Below are 21,600 nucleotides of genomic sequence, written 5' to 3' on the forward strand. Positions count from 1 at the left end.
TTTATAAAGCTGTTGTCACTATCCTAAATCTGAGTGATCAAAAGAATAGACAATCATGAGTGAATAGAGAATGAAACAAAATGTTGCATTTTGCAGGTCATTACATTGTCCCTGTCCCTCAACATTCTGCAAGCCAGACAGCAGAGATCATGTCTAGCACTCTCCTCCCCAGCTCCGACTGCACTGTGAGTCTGACCGAGCATCTTTCAAATATTCTTACACAAATTTGCACAAAGTTAAAAGGTTACAATGTAAACAAAGCCATTCAGAGTGGTCTGGTGTGAAATGAGAAACATATAGAGTCAAAATTGATCACAGTGGTGGAACCAGACATCTGAAAAGTTTAATGCCTTTATGCTCCCTCACATGAAATGGTTACGAATATGCTGCCTGATGTCTGAAGCATTGTTTTACAATCATTTTGCGAAGATTTTGGCCTAAAATGTATTTTTTAAGCCAATAATGGCAGAGAGGTACATGCACATATAAAAGATACCTCTGGTTCCCATCTACCTTATAAGGCAGCTATAAACAATACAAAAATCTCATCTACTTCATGTAAAGTGAAATATCAACATATCACAAAAGCACAAATAAAATGTATGCAAAATCTAAGCATACTGAGTTAGTGATTCAATTTTTGAATGTTTCAGGCCTCATATCCTACATTTTTATTGTGTTTTAATATGTTCCCTGCAGATACACTTATGATATCTGTGAGTTTTTTTTGTACCAAAACAACCATACTTCATTTTTCTACTTCTCTTTATTCCTAAGAATTAAACAGGCTGTTTTTGTAACTGTGCTTTTAAGACTCATAAATATAAATGAACTCCTGATGTTTGGCTGCCTTGTATTTTTTCCGCATTTAAAAAGCAGCCTGAGCTGAAACACACTTTATAGTTTAAGGGGAAGCTGTCATAGGCTGTATAGGTGTAATACATTTTAGTGACATCAGAAAAACAATAAATTCAAAATGCGATGTTTTTGCAGATTATGCCCTATTTAAGATGGATTTGTAATACCTAAGTAAGTACTGTAATTTGAGTGATTACCAAGAACACCTGTGATTTTAATCCAGTACAACAGTACAAACCTTCCATAGTTTTTAGTGTGCTAAGTAATTATTCCACAGTGAATTACTTTCTATAATTCGCTGAAACTGGAGCTCCCTCAGTAATAGTAGTCCTGTGTAAAATGACATCCCATGTCATCTGACTCAGTTCCATGATCATAAAGTTCATGACAATGGACACCACCCCACAGTGAAATAAGATTTAGAGTCTCCTCCATCATCCAGTGTCATGTTCATTTTTTTGGCTCTTTTTGCCATTTAGCCACACAATGTGTTATTGTTCAGACGTTGGTTTGGCGCCTGTTGCATAACACTGATGTGAACATCCATGCAATGATATTTCTGTTGAGGTGTTTTGGGGTTATTTGGGGAAATTACACAGATCCTTTATCCCCTACTAATCAGCCAGTCAAGTCACGCACAGTTCACATTAACAGATCTCCTCTGGTAAAACTAATCCTGCTCAAATATAACTTAAATACCCATATATGGACTGTAAGTACTGAAGAGTGAATGGTTAAATTTGAAACTTAGGCAATATTTACACATTATCTCTAATACATTTACTTAAAAAAGAAAAAGAGACTTAATGAATTTGCTTGTCTGTGACATAGGCCATTTAAATGACCAGTGTGCTGAAAATTGGCTTCCACGAAAGACAGCAAACAGACTGAGAAGCGTGTTGTTGATACAGTTTTAAGTTTCTATTGTTTTGGACGTCAGAAGCTTCACCTCTGGTTCCTTTTTATCTCACTGAGCTTCTCCTCATCTCTTGCAGGTGAGCTTCTACCACTTTTCCCATGGTAACAACTCTATGGCCAGACTGACCACACGGCTGCGGACGGTCCGCAGTGGGGATGATGACATCATTCTCTGGGGGCGGAGTGTTACTCGTGGATTCTACTGGCGGAGAGCAGAGATCACTTTCTCCTCCACAGTGAAGACCAAGGTCTGAAATAAAGCCTAAACCTCCATTAATGCATTCTTATCTCTCCAGATGATTTTTTTAGAATCAACTGGAATAGATGAAAATGAGCTTGCGGTCCTAATCATGATGTTACGCGTACAGATTGTGTTCCAGTTTGTGGGGAGTGGTGAGAGCCGTGAAGAATTCATAGCTGTGGATGATGTGTCCTTCTCTCCAAGCTGTGTCCATGACCCTGACAACAGCCAGCTGCCAATCACACCTCCCACAGCCCCTCCCTCCACACCCACTGCTCCCCCAGCTACTCCCGCACCCACTGAATATCCCTGCAAGGTGAGATTTTATTGATTATGTCTCTGATAGGCATGTCTGCTATATTTCACTGTGCTTCAAGCCCAGTGGCAGGATTGACCGTTTAGGGCTGATGCTATTTCTGCATGTTTAACCTGCTCTTAATAACGTTGAGACTTGATGTTTCTGTGCTGGTGTTGCATTTATCTGACATGTAAAGAATGTGATCTAACAAAGCTGAATATTTTTAGTCAGTTTATGTCACAAACTAATTTTCTGAACAAGAAAATACTTTTGTTTCATTACTCTGATGAAACTGATGAAAAAAATCACAGTGCATCTAACAACAAAAGAAGCCTTGTGCATCTTTTACATGGTTATAGAAAACACAGTAGCACACAGAAAGGTCAATTTTACTGTGAGCGACATGCGCAGCATACCAACAGCACAAATATGGACAAACATTGTTGTATTTCCAATCATGAAAAGCACCCTTTACACTGGCAACAACTAGAAATGTGCACTTGTGGGCAGATGGCAATATTTTTCATGCATGTATCTGCTGATGCCAATGCAGCTACATGAACTTTTATTAAAAGTAGCAATTAGACCTACATCTACCTGGATTAACATTACAGAGAAACACTGCATTTATGCATCAAAATTAATAAATTGCAGAAATTTTATTACAAATAAATGGGTCATCAAGTATCGGCTTTAAATGTCGACCTAAACATCTGTCCCATCCCAATTTTTTTTTTAGCCAGTTATCTGCCAATACTGACATGATCCTGATATCACTGTGCATCCCTAGTGACAATGTTAATACTTAAGTCTCAGTATTATGGTCTCAACCGGATCCACGACCAGAAGAAATAAAAAGCAAAAAAAGCAACAACTAGGTTATAATTAACATTTTACAAAACCCAAAGATCACAACAAACCTAAAAATATACACCAAGCTTTCAACATGTCAACAGAAAATGAACCAAACTGAAAGTGGTATAACTGAGAGGTTCACATCAGGTGCTAGGAAATCCCCGCAGTTACTTTAAGTGCAATTTTGCTGGTCTTGCATGACTAAATAGGAATCCAAAGCTTAGAGCGTGTAATATTTCAGGTAAAGGGCATTGCAACCTCTGGTTCTTGGCCTGACATTCTTCATCTTCACTGTTTTATTTTTCTACCTGATTCCATCCTTCAAGGTTATACAAAGATGTTGTGTAGATTTGTGCTCTTTTTTCCTTGTTCAGGAGGATGAGTTTCACTGCTGGAGGTCAAATGGAGTGAAATGCATTGCGGCCAGTGCTCAGTGTGATTACAGCATAGATTGCCCCCTGGGGGAAGACGAGGAGACCTGCGGTGAGACGCTTAGAAGCAGCCTGTATCATTTTATTCTAGATGAGTAACAGGTTTTGAAAGACATGCTTTCTCCTGTTCTCCTGGATCCAGGACCCTGTACATTTGAGAACGGATTGTGTGACTGGAGGGATATAAGTCAGAATAGTAACAAGTGGCAGAGAGTAAAGGCTAGTATCAACACTGAACCCCCTGCTGACCACACCACAGGAACAGGTAATTCCATATTTTGTAACAAATTGCACAGAAAAAGAAAACGACATTGTACTAATTCCATGTTTTATAGAATGGCAGCACCTTCTTAAAGGGAAATTCCACCATTTTTTTATTATATATATATATATATATATATATATATATATATATATATATATATATATATATACTAGAAGTATATTAAAATTGTTGAGATGCAAACAAAGTCATTAAGAGTGGTTGGATGCATTGTAGAGGAACTTACTGATGCAGATGTCTTTTTAGTGGTGGTGATGGGAACCAGGGGTTTCGATGTCTACAACACAAATACACATTTTATTTACTTTCCAAAACCACCAGTGAACATACATGTGTTCTATGTAATACTGATAATGGTAAAATAGTGAAAAAACTGAAAAAATAAATGTTTTCTTTGGGAAGTGTTTTGCCTCACAACAGCCTCTATTTACCTCCCTGCCCTAAACAGATTTTCAAAAACACATTTTAGGCCAAATCTTTCTCTCAAAACTAGCGTAAAACAATGTCTCAGACATCAGGTAGCAAATTCATAACCATTATGCATTACACTCTTCAGAGATCTGGTTACTATCACACTACTACGAACAGTGAACTATGAACAATCCAGACCCAGTAAGTTTCTCTAGAATGTAGCATTTCACATCAAACCACTCTGAACGACTTTAGTAAAGATGAAAAAGATAAAAGATTAAATTATGCAGAAATTTTGAAAAATCAGTAGAGTTCCACTTTAATGGAACACAGTCACACACAGTGGAGACACAATGACTAGTAATTAAGCACACCAGACCAAGAAATCCAGTGTTTTTTGTCATCTATAGAGCATTCAAAGAGTGTTTTTAGAAATAACATCCTCATCATAACCTCTTGTCCTCAGGTCACTACATGCAGGTGAATTTCAGCTCAGTGGTGTCTGAAAATGAGGCGAAGTTTCAGAGCCCATCACTGCCAGCCAGCTCCCCCTACTGCCAAATACAGTGAGTAACTTAATGCAAAAAACGCAAAAGCTCTGTTCACACTCATTTAAATTTACCTTTTAAGCCAGTATTAATCTGCAATATCCAAAGTCTAATAGCAAAATCTCTGAAGTGAAAGAGCTTCTATATTTTGCTGAACCTGAAGCTCTTTCAGTGATAATATTCTTGTTCAAAACAACCTCACAATAAAGTAATAACAAAACCTGGTAATAGATGACACTCACTGTAACACAAGATATATACTGCTGAAATGGAACATCATGTGACACAGTTTCATCATTCTTAAAGGAGAAGTCCACTGATTTTTCAAAATTTCTGTCTAACTAAGTGGCTGAGATGTAAAGAAAGTTATTCAGAGTGGTTTGATGTGAAGTGATTCACTGTAGGGAAACTTATTGAAGGTTTCTTAACAGTGATGGTGATAGGAACCAGGGGTCGTCATGTCTACAACACAAATATAGCCATTTTATTTGCTATTCAAAACCACCAGTGAACCTACATGTGTACGTTTTTTATTATGTAACGTTGATGAAGGTAAATGATGAAATCCATTTTTTTTGGAGACTGTTTTGCCACACAGTTCGGTGCATGAATCCTTGCACCCTGAAAAGACTAAAGAAAAGTATATTTTTAAGATAAAAATACATCTCTTAAAACTGTTTAAAGAGTTTAGATCACACACCACAAATAAAAAAGGAATGAACAAAAGACAAGCAGCAACACATCTGCAGGATTCTGTTCAACTGACATGGAAATAATATATTATAATATAATTATATAGGCAGCAAGCAGCACAATCCTCATAATTTTTATGTAACAACTTGTGTGATGTAGCTTTTAGAAATATTGAACACCTCAGATATTTGGGTTCTATCACCACCACCTCAATTAAAATAATTGAGTTTTGCTGACACTTAACATGTTTAAAATTGATTTCATTTAGGTAGCAGTTAATATACATTCTTATGTCCCATTTAAAGTGGACTGGATCAATCAAAAAGGCAAAACACGCGGTTCATATCTTGTTAAGCTCGAACAGGTTTGGACTTCGCAACATTGTACATAATGTGACCCTACTTTAAACATATTTCACACAGTGTTTCATGCCTTAACTAATAAGTCAACACTAACATCTAGGCACATCAAAATAGCCCCAAAAAGTAGCTTTATCATACCTTATTATATATAATTGTCTTTAAATGACATGGGAAATTTACAGATGTTATATTACTGCTTCATCATTTAATAATTTATTGAAAATAGCTCATTTTTTGTACTTTTCACTGGCTGTAATATTACATTGTGTTTTTTGTTCTGGTAGCATATACATAGGTACATAGATAGCATGTTAATTAATGGTATTAGACCTACAGAATACAGATACATTTTTAGTGACTCCATCATAGGATCTAACTATTTGTCTTTATGTACCAAAAAAGATGCAAATCAGCTCCTGTACCGTGTCATGTACTCTCTAATGTAGTCTCTAAGCCTCTCTCTGTAACTCTGTTCAGGTTTCACTTCCACGTGGGCAGAGGAGGCAGTGTAGGGGATCTTATTGTGCTCCTGCAGAACGAAGAGGGAAAGACGGCACAACTCTGGACACGCAATCACAGCACTGCAGAACACTGGAGCCTGGAGCACTTGGCCATTGGGAAGCAACAACAGCCATACAGGGTGTGTTATTAATCTTCTGTGCATTGGACTCTCATTAAATCTCATTCTCCAAATATAATTACAGAACTGCTCAACTTAGATTAGTAATTTGAGTAAGTATATCTTAGGAAAACCTTGTAACCCACTAAGAAAACATTTTGCCCTTTTTATGGAGTGAAACTTTCATAATGATTGGACCAATAGACATTTAGAATTTTTTAAGTTTCATTAATAGATGTTAACACTGTTTTTCTGTAAAGCTACTGTGGGAGAGATACAGGGCTTTCTTATATCTGTGACAATATTTAAACAAAACGCAAAACCAACCTGTATACAGGCACGAGCACAGATAAACCCCTGTGGTCTCTATTGCTCTCAGAGTGTATAAGTACCCTCCCTGGTTGGCATGAACAATAAAAAATTGTTTTTTTATATGGACATTCTTTGAGATTCATAACAGCAAGACAAGGCTCGACTTGGAAATAGAGCATGTGTGTTTTGAGTTCCACATGCTTCATCACTCTGGGCGTCAGATCTAAAACCCTGATTGGCCTACAAAGCCAAAAATGGAACAGCCCCCCATTTGATAGCAATGTCAAAACTCAGTCCATACCTCAAGCCCTCTGAGAGCTTCTAGCACAGCTCGGCTTGACCCACCATCCTTCAGGATGCATGGAAGACAAGCATGAAGACTCTTCATGAAGAGCCCCTTGCTGTCTTCAGGCATCAACTGAAGACCATCTCTATGTGAAGCACATAAGTGAACACTTAACTATTGCACTTAGGCCATGTCTTAATTCTGTATCTTCCTTTTTAGGTATCAGTTTCTTTCGTTTCTGACAGTGTTTGCTTTCAAGGTAGTTTGGATTCAAACCTATTTGTAATAGCTAGGATACATAGAGATGTACAAAACTCTGACCTGACACCGATTTGCACATCACACCGGTGCTGGAAATCCCACCAATAAAACACCAATAATCTTGCATCACACTGCACAATGTGATTATAACACTATAACACTATAACACTTAATGGTTTTTATAGAAAAGAGTTGTTCCATTATGCTCTAAATGAAGTGATCTGTGTACAGGCCTGTATCTGTTAATCATCATACAAAATTGGTCGAATGACTTGTTTTGTTGATTTGCTAAGTGAAAATAAGCATCCTCTACAGACAACACACTTCTGTACATATTAATGAGCAGTTACTGTTAATTTGCTAAATTTAACATGCTGTAAAATGTAACCTGTGTAAAAGTTATGGCACGTTTCTTTTTTTTTACCAATATGTTAAAATTAGCATGTAAACAGAAATTGTGCACTAAAATCTACAGACAATGCGGTTAAGGAGGTTTTTCACTCAGAAAATAAAACATGTAATTTGACCAGCATTGTTCAAATGTTTGCATACAGTTGTACATCTTATGTTTCTCACTTTGTCTTCTCAGATTGTCTTCAGTAGTCGGACCACTTCAGTAGACAGTACTTCTAAACCTGTGTATCGTGCTGTTGCTCTGGATGACATCTCTTTCCTGAACTGTGAGACATCATATCAGCCACCAGGTGGGAGTCAATGTCCAAATACCTTGTCTGTGTCTACATGAGAGATAGGAGTCGGATACAAAGAAGCAGAAGGCAGAGAAAAAAATGGAGGTATAGAAGGTCAGCAATTATGGTAGACACTGAATTGAGCTTTTAATGACTTCTTAGCCCTGAGGGGAACTGAAACCTTTTAAAAGCAAGCTTCTCTGGTGCTCCTCTTCTTCACTGTGACATCGATTTAGTGCAGTGCTTTCCAGTCCCTGCACTGCTGATTTTCATTTTTCTTGCATTTATACATACCTTTTAAAGGGGAATTCCATCAACTTTCTGCATAATCCAATCATGAAGATATTAACAAATTCATCCCAGAGTGGTCTGATGTGAAATATGCTATTCAGAGTCAGAATTGTTCACAGTGGTGGTGATAAGAACCAGACGTCTAAAGAGTATAATGCCTCCACAAGCTCCCTCACAGAAACGTATCACATGTAATGAGACATTGTTTTGCGATAGTTTTATGGTTTTTTTTTATCCATTTGTGGTGGAGATGTACAATATAGGATGAATAAAGCAAAATAGTCCCCAAAGAAAACTTTTTTTTTTTTGATTTACCGCTATTTTACCATTATCAGCATTACATATAAAAACGAATCACTCTGTATTATTTATTATCTCAACAATTGACAACTAAATTATGCCTTTAATTAAACCTTTTTTAAATCAGGAGGCCTTGTTAATCCGTTGAACCAGGTGTGCTGGAAACAGGGAAACGCAGCAACACTGCAGGCTTGTTATTCAGCTATTAATCTTGAGACATGTTTTGTGAGTTTGGACCATGCCTTCAACATGTGGTGGTAGTATGAGGGAAGACTGATTGTGGGAAGGGGGGAGAACTCTGAGAACTTGGGCTTGAGTTCTGGGCAGCTTCTGCCTGTAGCTAGAAGGCCAGAACCCCTGTCATAGTTGTAGTAGGACTGATGTAGGACTGAGGAACAGGGAGGAGATGGGGTGGCGGTAGGGATTGCAAACCCTTCATCACAAAAACAGAAGGTGAGGCATTTAATTGGAAGAAGGAGGGGTTTCAGGCATGTTCTTCCCACCAAACTTCAGTTATAACATAACTACATTATTAAGTGCTAAAATAGGCCCCCTTACAGGCAGTTAGGGAGATAATGAATTTGTATCTGAGGTGAATCATGTGAAATTATAGTTTTAAGAGCCATAATTAAGAAAGTAATTTTAGAAAATAGCCTGGATTCAGTTCAATATATTTATCTTGTGTGAGTTCACGTGATCTACATACAGTAATATAGACCAACTGGACTTTTCCCACTGTACTTTTGGTTTGTACCACTGCCATTCTGGTCATCTGATAAAAGCTGCTTGGGCTTAGAAGTAGAGTAATACCCATTTTGACCAAGACTACATGACTTCATAATGATGCACACTCTGTTTTTACCTAGCCAAGGTCAAATATTTAAGCAGTGTAACATCAGTTACTTGCATAATCCAAGATCAAACTGAAGTTATGGAAATCATCAACAGCATCAACAGGGTCTAGAACCATGTTCTTCTTCTGCTCCAGCTGTGTCTGCTGCTGGTTGTTCCTTTGAGAAAGACCTGTGTGGGTGGGTGCAGGAAAGTGCTGAGGACTTGCTCTGGATTAGAAAGAGCGGACCGACCGAAACAGTCAACACTGGACCTGCAGGGGATCACACCAGCAGCCAAGGTCTGTCCACAGCCATATAAATTGCCTCCAGGTAGCCTTCATTATGTTTTATTAGCTATTATTTGTCTGTTTTGGAAGTCTCTAGTGTGGCACAATATACTTTTTCTCAGTCGTTATCATGACACTGTACTTTGCAATATTAACATGTAAATGAGACTAACTAAATCACAGTGTTTTTATTGTGTTATGAATGTCCTGGCCAAACCCCCTGTCCCTGATGAGCTTCTGTGGGTGTTTTGAAGAATCAAGACATTTACATGATCCAAAAAAATCATCAAATCTTTGTTAAAATAATAAAAAGCATGTCTTTTACATTGTGTAAAAAAATTCATGGTGAATGAACCAATAGACATTGTCATTTTACATGAATTTGCATTAAAACTTGTTTGTCTTCTCTTGTGAACTTTTTTGGAAATATGTGTTTTCTATGTAAATAATTTTGGTCTAATGTATATGCAGAATATGTAACAGTATAATTACAATATGAGACTTTGTCCATATTACGCTGTCATTATGTTTTTTCACAGGATATTATGTGTATGTTGAAAGCTCAAGGCCTGACACAAAGGGGCATGTAGCTCAGTTGAAGTCTCCTCTGCTTACCCCTGCTAGAGAGAAAGGGTACTGCCTTAAATTCTGGTACCACATGTTTGGAGCAACAGTTGGATCACTAAAATTGGTTCTACAGAATATTGACTCCAGGAAGACAACACTGGTGAGGAAGCAGCATTTTCCAGTCACTGTCGTGTAATAATGGTAATTTTTTCTTTGAAATAATCCACCTTCACGCCTAACACATCTACAAAAACAGATATGGCAGAGGGTGGGCTCTCAGGGGAACGAGTGGCAGCTGGTCCAGAGCCATGTGACCCTACAAGAAGTTCATCAGATACTGATAGATGCCTCAATAGGTGGTGAGGCTGGGGATATTGCTATAGATGACTTATCGTTTGCTGAAGGAGCTTGTTCCCCCACAGGTACTTAAGAGCATGACTCACACACAGGCTTTTGGTTTATAACAGGCTTCTGCTGAAATGTGCCATCCATTTGGCACAGGCCTAGGAGTAATGTCATCAATCTTGAAGCCATTTTCAGTTGCAGGCTTGATCTGACAGCTGAATAATGGCTAGCTATAGGGCACCTCATTTATGTCAAAGGCAACACTGCTATACACAGCTTGTATGTAGCTGAGATGGAAAACATTGATATCTGGGACATCTGAATGCTAATTTGGAGGATTTTATAGTGTGATTGCGAGAATACAAGCCAGTGTTGTAGCACTGATTAATGTGCTATGTTTGTATGTAAATATGTATAATACATGTATAATAACTGGATAGTAATAATTAATTGCCATCATATCAATATCTATTTTACCTATTTTATTACACTATTTAAAAATGCCAGCTTCCCTTTACATTGTGTTAGATTTCATAACTTTCAGACCAATAGAAATACAAAATTACTCTGACTACAATCTTCTTACATTCACACACATTAAAACAAGAACATGTTCTCCTATATATTCCCATTTCGAAGATACAGTATTTTCTTTTGACAGGGACAATACACGTCTTACTTTGCTGAATATAAACACGTTTGTGTGCAGATTAGTTGCTTAAAGAGTAACATTGTTATTTCAGGGGGTCTGTGTGACTTTGAGGAGGGGAGCTGTGGTTGGACGCAGCAGGCTGATGATGATCTTGACTGGATTAGAGGATCAGGAAATTATCCAGTCCTAAACTCCAAACCAAACTTTGACCACACAACCAACACAGAGAGCGGATATTACTACTATATTGGCTCTGAGTCTCCCCATGTACCAGGACACAGTGCAAGAATGAGCTCTCCTCTCTTCACCGCAGGTACAAACAACAAACGTCTGCTTCTTCTTACTTGTAAATTTAATTCAGCTAGTTTGTCTTTTTCCTCTAGAATCTGATGGATAGCAATAATCGATTAGTTCATTTGTTTTGATGTCAACGAATGGCTTTTTTTCTGAAGACTGCATGCAAAACAAAACCTTTTATTTAATTCAAATCATAAATCTTCTACTTCCACAAATGTGTTCTCAATAGAAGGTTTGGAATCTGCACTTTCAACAGACGTTCTGTGCTTATTTTGATGAGCTAGGAGTGAGAAATAAGCCGTTCTGCAGCTTCTAAGTGTTAACTGCCTGATACAGAATGTTAAAGAGGAATTCTGCTGACGTTCTGCAAAGTTCAAAATGTAAACAAAGTCATTCAAAATGGTTGATGTGAAATGGTTCACTGTAGAGAAATTTACAGACCTTTATTTCTTTACAGTAGTGGTGATAGGAACCAGGGGGTTCCAGTGTCTATGCCACAAATATAGCCATTTTATTTAGTATCAACCTTTATGTGTCTCATGAGTTTTTATTTGTTTTTATATTTTATACTCTGTCTTACATCACTCTCCATGTATCCCTCCACCATGAACGTATTAAAAAATATGTGTCATTGGGCTAAAACTTGATCTCAAAACTAGTTAAATGTCTCAGGCATCAGGCAGCATATTTGTAACCATTAGGCTCCAGATTAATTTGCTAACTTTCTATAAGGTAGTTTTTAGAAGCATTAAACTTTTCAGATGTGAGGTCACAATCACAAAGTTTCTATAGAAGTACCTCACACTAAACTCTGAATGACTATTTCCACATTACAACCATTTAATTATCCCAGAAAATGTTAAAAAAAAATAATAATAATAAATGTTGGAAAACAGACCACTGTTCTTTTCAAGTCTGAGAGCTTCTTTAAACTTTTGCTTGATTTATAGGATATGGACAGTGTCTTCATCTGTGGTATTATATGAGTGGGCAGGAACCAGGAACCTTGAATGTGTATCAGGAGCACTCAAGTGAAGACCGTTCTCTGCTGCTGAGCCAGTCTGGAGAGCAGGGCAAGCTGTGGAGGTTTGCTCAAGCACCACTGCTGAACACTTGGTCTGACTACAGAGTGAGTCTTTAACTTCACTTCACATTTCAGCATTACAACTTGCCACAGAGGAGATAGTCAGTCTCACAGTCATGGTTATTTGTTTCCAGTGTAAATCTAAGACCTCACAACATTTCGATTTTGATTATTTAGGCAGTCCTTTAGTAAAATCTAAAATTTCAGATTCAGACTTTTTAAAGAACATACTAGATACATAAACCTGACTGGAGACATTTTTGCACTGTAGAGGAATAAAGGCAATAAAAACAATACTCTGTACTTTTTAGGGATGCACCATTGTGGGAATTGTGGGCCAATGCTTTGTTTATTTATGCTAATGCTTATTTGTATAAGGTGACAAATGCAGTAAATGAATAAAAGGCAGATATTTAAGCACAGTAGTGATGCATTGCCTAAACAACCTGCTCTTCTGAAGCACAATAAATACTGGTTTAAAGTAGGGATGCATGATGATGCCAAAATCATATCAGTATCAGCAGGTTTGACCAATACTTCAAACCCATATTTGATGATTTCAGTGTTTGTGACTACTGTCCTACTGTTATGTCACTGTGCTAAAATGATTTTGTTCATTTTACTGCATTTGCAACTCTCTACAAATAAATGCTATATTTCTCAGTAATGCTAATCCAGGTACATCTTGCCCCAGTTCCTAAATGTTTACGTATCAGAATCAGCTGACGACCATAAGAAATTTCTGATATTGGTATCATTGGCATCAAGACTTTTATTTTTAGTGAATATTATTATAATCAGTTAAAATCTATTTTAGCATTCCAGATTTGATGCGACTGAATTAATGCATCTTAAAATTAACTGTACTTCAAAAAAGAACACACTGATAACCTCAGAGACACCATAAGGCAGGGAAGACCATGCAAAACATCTGTGTTGGAAGATTTCTTTCCCTGGGAAAGACAAACTCCTACACAACAGTTGGCAATATCAAGAAGACCTTCCAAGAGGTAGGCGTATGTGTGTCAAAGTCAACAATCAAGAGAAGACTTCACCAGAGTAAATATAGAGGGTTTACCAAAAGATGTAAACCACTGGTAAGCCTCAAAAATAGGAAGCCCAGATTAGAGATTGCCAAAATAAATCTAAAAAGAAAAAAAGCCTGCACAGTTCTGGAACAACATCTTACATACAGATGACACAAAGGTCAACTTGAAGAGAAAAGGAGAAGAAGAAACTGCTACTGATCTTAAGCATAACACCTCGCCTGTCAGGCATGGTGGAGGTAGTGTTGTGGCAAGGGCATGTTTTGCTGCCAGTGGAACTGGTTCTCTTGTATTTATTGATGCTGTGACTGCAGCAGTAGGATCTCTGAAATGTGCAGAGCTACATAATCTGCTCAGATTTGGCCAAATGCTTCAAAATGCATTGGGTGGTGCTTTACAGTGCACAAGGACAATGACCTGAAGCATACTGCAAAAACAACCCAACACTTTAAGGAAAAGAAGTGTAATGTTCTTGAATGACCAAGTCAGTCACCTGACATCAGTCCAATCGAGCATGCATTTCACTTAAAACAGCCCAAGAACAGACAGAAGCTGAAGACAGCTGCAGTAAGAGCCTGGCAGAGCATCACCATGAAAGAAGCCCAGTGTCTGGTGTTGTCTATGGGTTCCAGACTTTTGCAACCAAATATTAAAAATAAGAGTTTAATTTAATGCTGGTTTGAAAATCTTTTAACTCATATTTATTATTTAATTTCAACTCTAATATGCTGTGCTAGACAGCTAAGATAAGAATCATTTTGTCAGAGTCCAAATATTCATGGACTTCTGCTCTATACAGGTACAGTGCTACAGTTACAGTGGACAAAGCTCATTAGCAGCACCAACCTGTTCCTCTAAAGTTCTTTCAGAATCCAGAAAGCCAGTGAGGCAGGCCTTATGAATGTCTTCAGTAGTATGGTTGTCATTTCAGATTGTGGTGGAGGGGATAAAGGGCCAGAGTGATCAGGGCACCATGGCTATAGATGATGTGCAGCTGTCCAGCTACCCCTGCACTGGCCCAGGCCACTGTGACTTTGAGGTGAACATGTGTAGCTGGAGAAACGTGATTGATGAGGATGATACAGATTGGCTCAGACAGCAGGGAAACTCTCGAGCACCAAGCACAGGCCCTAGTGTAGACCACACAACCAACTCTTCCATAGGTAAGTTCAACAGACCCTTGACATTCCTCATTAAGGCTGATTTATACTCCTGCAAATAGACACAAACATATTTGCAAAACATTGCCAATAAGAGGTTTGCAGAGGCTCACAGAGAGGTTGAGCAGCCCATATGGAAAAAATATACGAACATATATTTGCTCATATTAAATGTATAAGTGCAATATGTGTGTAGTACACAAAAAAGTGTGACAAATATATGTCAATATATTGAAAAATAGGTACATATGTAGATATAATATGTGTGATAGTGCCAGTTTTGATATTTACATATTTGTAAAACACATTCATACATATTTTGAAAAATATATGGAAATATATTTTCTTAGCATATGAGAGGCATGTATATCCAGAAGCATTATAGCTGGAATGAGGACCAAAACAAGTATGTAGGTAAAAATATCTTTATCACATCCAAAATTCTCAGCTAAAGGCTTTTCCCAGAGTTGACAACAGATTTCTGTTTCTTGGTTTCTTTTTTGTTTTGCCTTCTGACCTCATAAACATGAGGGAAGTAGCAGTTTAACATGTTGTATTGTATCACATTGTATCCCAGTGTAGTATTGTATCATTGTATTGTGACTAGCAAGACACCACTATGGCACTGAAAGGAACAATGGATTTTGCTAATCGTTACACAGCTAGAAAACACAACACTGCCCCCTAGTGCACACATTAACTTTATGGGCAAGCATGTTGGCAGACAGTAATCGGAACACTGAGGCACGATGACCACACCTGTTTGCAGATTTGCGGACACAGAAGTAACATTTGGTCACGTTTTTACTTTGTTATCACTTCTATTACAATGATGCCATAATAATGTGTTTTTAATTTGTCTGTAGGTTATTACCTGTATGTGGACAGTACAGTGGGAAAGTGGGGATACCGAGCATTGCTGCTCAGTGAGATATTCTCCCCAGACAGCTTGGGACAGTGTTTCACATTTTGGTACCACATATATGGCCACAAAATAGGAACTCTCAATGTATATGTAAATAACAGGTAAAATAAAACACACAAGAGGAACATAGAGTGCAAAACTGGAGATTAGGCCTAATAACTATACCAATAACACTTAACTCTCACTCAGGACCATGTATGGCAGTGGGAACAGTCTTGGGCAGCTGATGTGGACAGAGTCAGGAGATCAGGGGGATGTGTGGTGGAGAGGCAGAATCTACATCCATCACAGAGAGCCATTCTGGGTACCGATACTTGCTACTTATCTGCATTACTGATTAGGGCTAGGAAATATGACAATTTTTATCATTTTAACTTCACAGTATGTCACAATATGCTTTTCTTAGCATATCATGGATACCATTAGTGCTTAAAAACCCTTCCCAACTGCAAGCTTGATTACAAAGAGAATATTATTAGTCCTGTTTTAATTGGATTAAGTGCAGATGTATTCTGTATAATGTTGAATACAATCACTGTGTTCACAGTTGATAGTATTTTTAAAATGTGGCACTTGTTTTTCTGTTGCAACCTTTCACACGTGGAACAAAATAAATATTGTGATACATTGTGTTTTTAGGCAATTGTATTTCAGGGTAGCAAAGTATAACATAAATTTATGAAAAAAACCAACACATTCCACTGAATTGTTAGTCTCTGTATTTTCTCCGTCTTCTTGTGATGAATTGTAATGAATACCTGAACTCTGATTTCACTATGTGAACAATGACACTTTGAATGGTGAACCAAGTACTCGAGTACCCCTCCACATCTCTAGTGTCTAACATATAATCCCTTCCGTGCTACAGTTCACATTTGAGTATCAGAAGGGTGAGGGGTCTATTGGCAATGTGGCCATTGATGACCTTCACATTACCTCTGGATCATGTGACCCTGCTGTAGAACCCCCACCTACAGCAGCCCCGTCTGATGGTACGACATTATAATTTGGCATGAAAAACTATTCAGCTTCTACTAAATGTAGCATTGTTTCCTTTTGTTAAAAAAAGGCTCTGTCACTTTTAACTGTATTAAAGATCATTTTTCTGATGATTAATAAACATAATCAGAGTTTTTAACAGGCCTAAACAATAAAATGGACTGAAAAAAACAAAAACATACATACATATTAAAGGCCCCCTGTTTTAATACTGGTTTTAACAAGCCCTCCTTCACTTCCCTCATCATTTCAGAGGGGCGAGGGATCAAGCAAACACCAATGTCAACTTCTGCAGCAGAACATGCCCAGAAATCATTGCAACCTGATGCATTTCCTTCTTTTAAAACCTGAAAATTATGGTGGACAAAGCTGTTTATAAACTATATACTACTTTAAAATGGTTAACGTTTCAAAACTATAACATTCAATTGGCTGGACTTTATAAACTTCTCCATCTGTTATACATGACTGCTGATATAACTTCATCACTCGCTCTGCTAGCTGTCACTTGTGGGCACTTAACATAGGAGTGACGCACATTCAAGTGGTGAATCAAAGTGGGTGAGGGCAAGTTAAAAAAGAATTGAAACAGGGCCTGGGTTTATTTCGTATCATAATAGAGATCAACAACTTATCCCTGCTGATTAAATTAGTAAATCTGAAATTTTTAACATTAAGTGCTATTGTGACAGCCCTAAAATTGAGAGTGCTCACACCTTATGTAAACTATGCTATCCTGTTCATTTTGCTATTGAAGCAGTAGGAATAGGAGTGGGCGTAACAGTGATGATACTGGTGATTGCCATAGCCTGCATCGCCTTCTATGTTCTACGGAGGAGACAATCAAACAGGTTTGTGAAAGAAAAGAATACAGATGATGAAACGGTTCATAAATGTGATGAAAAGAAAATGTCCCTGAACACTTTCTGCCCTTTACAGAGAATCCATCATTGAAAATGACATGCTGGAAAGAAACGCAGTGTATGATCTCTATGACTGTGAAATACAAGTAAGCATTTCTGATCAAACCTTCGGACATTTCTTGCCATAAATCCATTAGCATTAGGTGTTATGTTGAGGTTAAGGTTAGGATTAGGTCCAGGGTTAGGATTAGGTTTTGGGTAATGTTAGCTGAAGTTAGATTTTCCGTAATGGGAGTAACATATTAACAACACATCTACTTAATGTACGTAATGTATCAACAGAACATCTACAAGATATTTACTTCAGTGTTTCCAGATGCTTCACTACTGCTACTTCACCGATATGCCATTGATGTGTTACTGATAATCTGTTAAGAGTTTATTAATCATCTACAAAGGACCACTCCAAATAAAGTGTTACCTATTTTTTTTCCTTTTCCTATAAAGTTAGCATTTTGGCAATACAATGTTTGGTTCAACAATTTTCTTATTGAAAACAATGATGTTTCAGTACTTGGTATCTTGCAGTGCTGTTTATGAACAGCGTGCAGCCTAAAATAAAATCTAATTTTTTTTTTTCCTTTTCTAGGATTCACAGTCATGAAGGGAGACCTTTCATCTCATCAACTCTAATACTTCAAGAGAAGAAACAGAAACAACCAATAGAAATGGCCATTCTACTTCATAACACTTCCATTTCTGAATAACTGTGTACACTCATTGCATTCTTTTGTTCCTTAACACTCACTGCGGACAAACTTGTCCAAATGCAAATATCTAATTTAAAGTAAACACGTATTAATACATGTGTTATTGACATGCAAATGTACTGTATTCAAATGTATTTGATAAAAGAGATGATGTTTTTTCCTTAATGAATATGTGTGATATTTACTTACAAAATGAAAGGATGTTTGAAATAATTGCATGTCAAGCTATTGTACATCATTTTTAGAAAATTGTGCTGCTCAGACACACTGATCACCATGTGCCAATCTACACAGCACAGGAGAACCACTGAGTAAAAATGCCTCTGTAAGACCGCTACGAAGGAAATATAAAGCCATTCTCAGCGTGCAGTAATGCGTACCAACTCAAATTATACATGACATGTATAAATGTCTATTTTATTCAAACAGTTTTGCTGAAACTCAAACATGGATATGCGTTTTGAGATGTATGCATCACATATAATTTTGACTTTATCAGTTTTCTTGTCTAGTCCCTCCTTAGTGGTCACTTTCTGATCACAGGACCACCGTTGTCTAGATATGTTTGGTTGGTGGGCTGTTCTAAATTAACATTTAACATACAAGTCATATGCAAAAGCTTTGGGTGCCCCTGGTCAAATGACATGTTTTGTTGATTTTCTAAGTGAAACATTACACATCCTGTACAGCGAACACACCTCTGCACATTACTGGTAATGCATAATGGACAACTACTGTTTATTTGCTGAATTTAACATGCTGTGGAAAAAAAAAAACATAAAAAGTGAGTTGTGCACATTTTATATTTTTTCCAGTGTGATCAACTCAATATATAGTAATTGTGCAGTAAACCTAGCTGAAAGTGCCATATTCAAGTGTGTTCTCAGTAGATGATGTGTACTTATTTACACTTTCACTTCAAACTTTACATACAACTGTTCATGAACTCTCTTTTCAAACCAGTCTTAATGCATCATCTTAGAATTTTAGACGTCTAACAGCAGTGGTGGACAGTAACTAAGTAAATGTAATTCGTTACTGTACTTAATTAGTTTTTTGTGTATCTGTACTTTATTGAAGTATTTCCATTTTGGGCGACTTTTTACTTTGACTCCACTACATTTCAAAGTCAAATATCTTATTTTTACTCCACTACATTATGCAAAATCTGTCGTTCCTTTTGGTTTATGTGTGTATAAAAACGCAATGTCAAAACGAAAGAAGCACGAGGCAAAGACACCAATCAGGGTACAGCATGCACTTTGTTTTGAGCTTGTTTTGACCTGTTGGACATACCAACCCAGTGCAAGTACACGGTTCAACGTCAGTGCAGCAGCATAAAATTTTGGGAGTGTCCATTCAACATAAATGATGGAAGAAACCTAACTTTGTGTAAATAGACCACAATATAGAAATATGTACACATATGCAGTTGTGACTGGCATCTGAATTTATACACTTTCATTTTACAGTAAATTTGTTTTAGCTAGTTTATGAACAGAGATCTACAAATGCGGTATAGTAAAGGAAAACACATTTGTGAACCTGTGTTTAAAGCAAGCTTTTATTAAACTTAAACTTGTAACTAAGTTGCAAATAAATCTTAAATTCAAACTTGTTATTTGCAAAAAGGTTTGCAAAAAGTTATTTCATGGCCACTTGGTTCTACCTAATGGAAATTGTTTGTCTTCAGTGTTTAGTGCTTATGATAATTTTGATAGACATCAGTGACAGACTAATTAATGACATTCTATTAAAAAGACTGTCTGAGTGAGTGTTTTCACCTAAATGAAGCAAGAGTCTTGTTACAAAAATTATAACAGGACATTAAAGTCATAATTAATCTTTCAGTACTTTTACTTTCGATACTTAAGTACATTTGAAGGCAAATACTTCTGTACTTTTACTCAAGTGGAGGTCTGAAGGGAGGACTTCTACTTTTACTGGAGTAATATTTTACCTTGGGTATCTCTACTTTAACTCAATTTGTGTACTTCATCCACGACTGTCTAACAGTAAAAAAATAAAACTTTCACAGACACTTTATGACTGTTATGACCTTAATTTTATGACAATGATAAAAAACCTTTATAAGCCTTTTTAAGGATCCAAGGAATCACTGACAGTGCCTGTTAAGGTTACCATTACAGTTACAAAGGCACACATTTTAACTTCACTGAATGAATTGATTTACACTAGATTTCCTTCTTAATTGGGCAGATATCAGCAGAAAATGCTGGACTGAATCAATTAAAAACTTTATTATTTCACAGCTCTGTAGTTTTGAAGCAGAGAAATTGGATTTATATAGGAAGATACACAACTGAAAGTAGTACTGTACCATCCCCATAACTAATTATTGAAGACAACAGATAAAAATTCAGGTAAACAAGTTTAACTGAGGAATGACAGCTGCTGCTAGAATTTATGTTTGTTTCTGTCTAGAAATACATAAAAAAACTCTGGAACTGACTGTAAAGGATTTGATACTCGCTCCGTCTGAAACAGTGAAGGTTGTGAAGAGAGCTTTCCCTGCTCCTGGGTCAGAGAGCTCTCTCAGCCATGTGAGACATGCCACACTCTCCTAATCCACTCATTCTTCACAGGAAACAGCTTCCTGTCTAGTGAGCCAACACACACACACCACAACACGGGAATGCTCAATGGAGTGATTAATAAATAAACGTCTCATTTCAAGCACTCAATCAATCAGAATAAGTCTGTGGATCTTAAGTGTGTTGGTGCTGACTGAAGGTCCTGCTAAAAACCTTTCCTAAACCACTGGAGAATTTTTTTGGTTTTCACTGCGCTGACACAGCGTCTGCCATTCATGTTCTAGACTGATACGCTGATTGTGGTTACAATACCTAATCATTAAGAGAGTGCAGACAAAGAGTAAAACATTACCTTCAAACCAGCCATGGAAAAATCGTGATGGTGAAAAGCTTCAGATTGTTACTTTTGTGGTCACATGTCACTGACCTGGAAAGAAATCAGAGTTTTATGCTGGAATGAGAAGTCTAAGTGATTCCCTGAGTAAGTGGAACATATAAGTAAGCTATGGAAGAACCGTTTTTCATTCAGGTTGCCACACAACTTTCTATACACAGGAAAGA

At 37.2% G+C, this 21,600-nt stretch overlaps 1 protein-coding gene across 1 annotated transcript in view; it reads left to right on the forward strand.

The window, feature by feature from the left end:
- The window catches only part of si:ch211-106h4.4 (MAM and LDL-receptor class A domain-containing protein 2), a 47,336-nt gene extending 28,687 nt beyond the window's left edge, over positions 1–18,649 (forward strand). The window contains exons 32-51 of the mRNA XM_036596781.1: positions 97–185; positions 1,854–2,024; positions 2,145–2,333; positions 3,545–3,653; positions 3,744–3,866; positions 4,762–4,861; positions 6,376–6,538; positions 7,966–8,080; positions 9,645–9,788; positions 10,316–10,503; positions 10,600–10,765; positions 11,432–11,653; positions 12,588–12,766; positions 14,699–14,930; positions 15,794–15,953; positions 16,042–16,156; positions 16,721–16,844; positions 17,609–17,702; positions 17,791–17,860; positions 18,364–18,649. Of these exons, the coding sequence (XP_036452674.1) occupies positions 97–185; positions 1,854–2,024; positions 2,145–2,333; positions 3,545–3,653; positions 3,744–3,866; positions 4,762–4,861; positions 6,376–6,538; positions 7,966–8,080; positions 9,645–9,788; positions 10,316–10,503; positions 10,600–10,765; positions 11,432–11,653; positions 12,588–12,766; positions 14,699–14,930; positions 15,794–15,953; positions 16,042–16,156; positions 16,721–16,844; positions 17,609–17,702; positions 17,791–17,860; positions 18,364–18,378 (2,768 nt within the window). The 3' untranslated portion in view covers positions 18,379–18,649. The remainder of the gene's footprint in view (positions 1–96; positions 186–1,853; positions 2,025–2,144; positions 2,334–3,544; positions 3,654–3,743; positions 3,867–4,761; positions 4,862–6,375; positions 6,539–7,965; positions 8,081–9,644; positions 9,789–10,315; positions 10,504–10,599; positions 10,766–11,431; positions 11,654–12,587; positions 12,767–14,698; positions 14,931–15,793; positions 15,954–16,041; positions 16,157–16,720; positions 16,845–17,608; positions 17,703–17,790; positions 17,861–18,363) is intronic.
- The last annotated feature ends 2,951 nt before the right edge of the window (positions 18,650–21,600 follow it).

Source organism: Colossoma macropomum, unplaced genomic scaffold (genome assembly GCF_904425465.1).
Source record: "Colossoma macropomum unplaced genomic scaffold, Colossoma_macropomum, whole genome shotgun sequence".
NCBI lineage: Eukaryota > Metazoa > Chordata > Actinopteri > Characiformes > Serrasalmidae > Colossoma > Colossoma macropomum.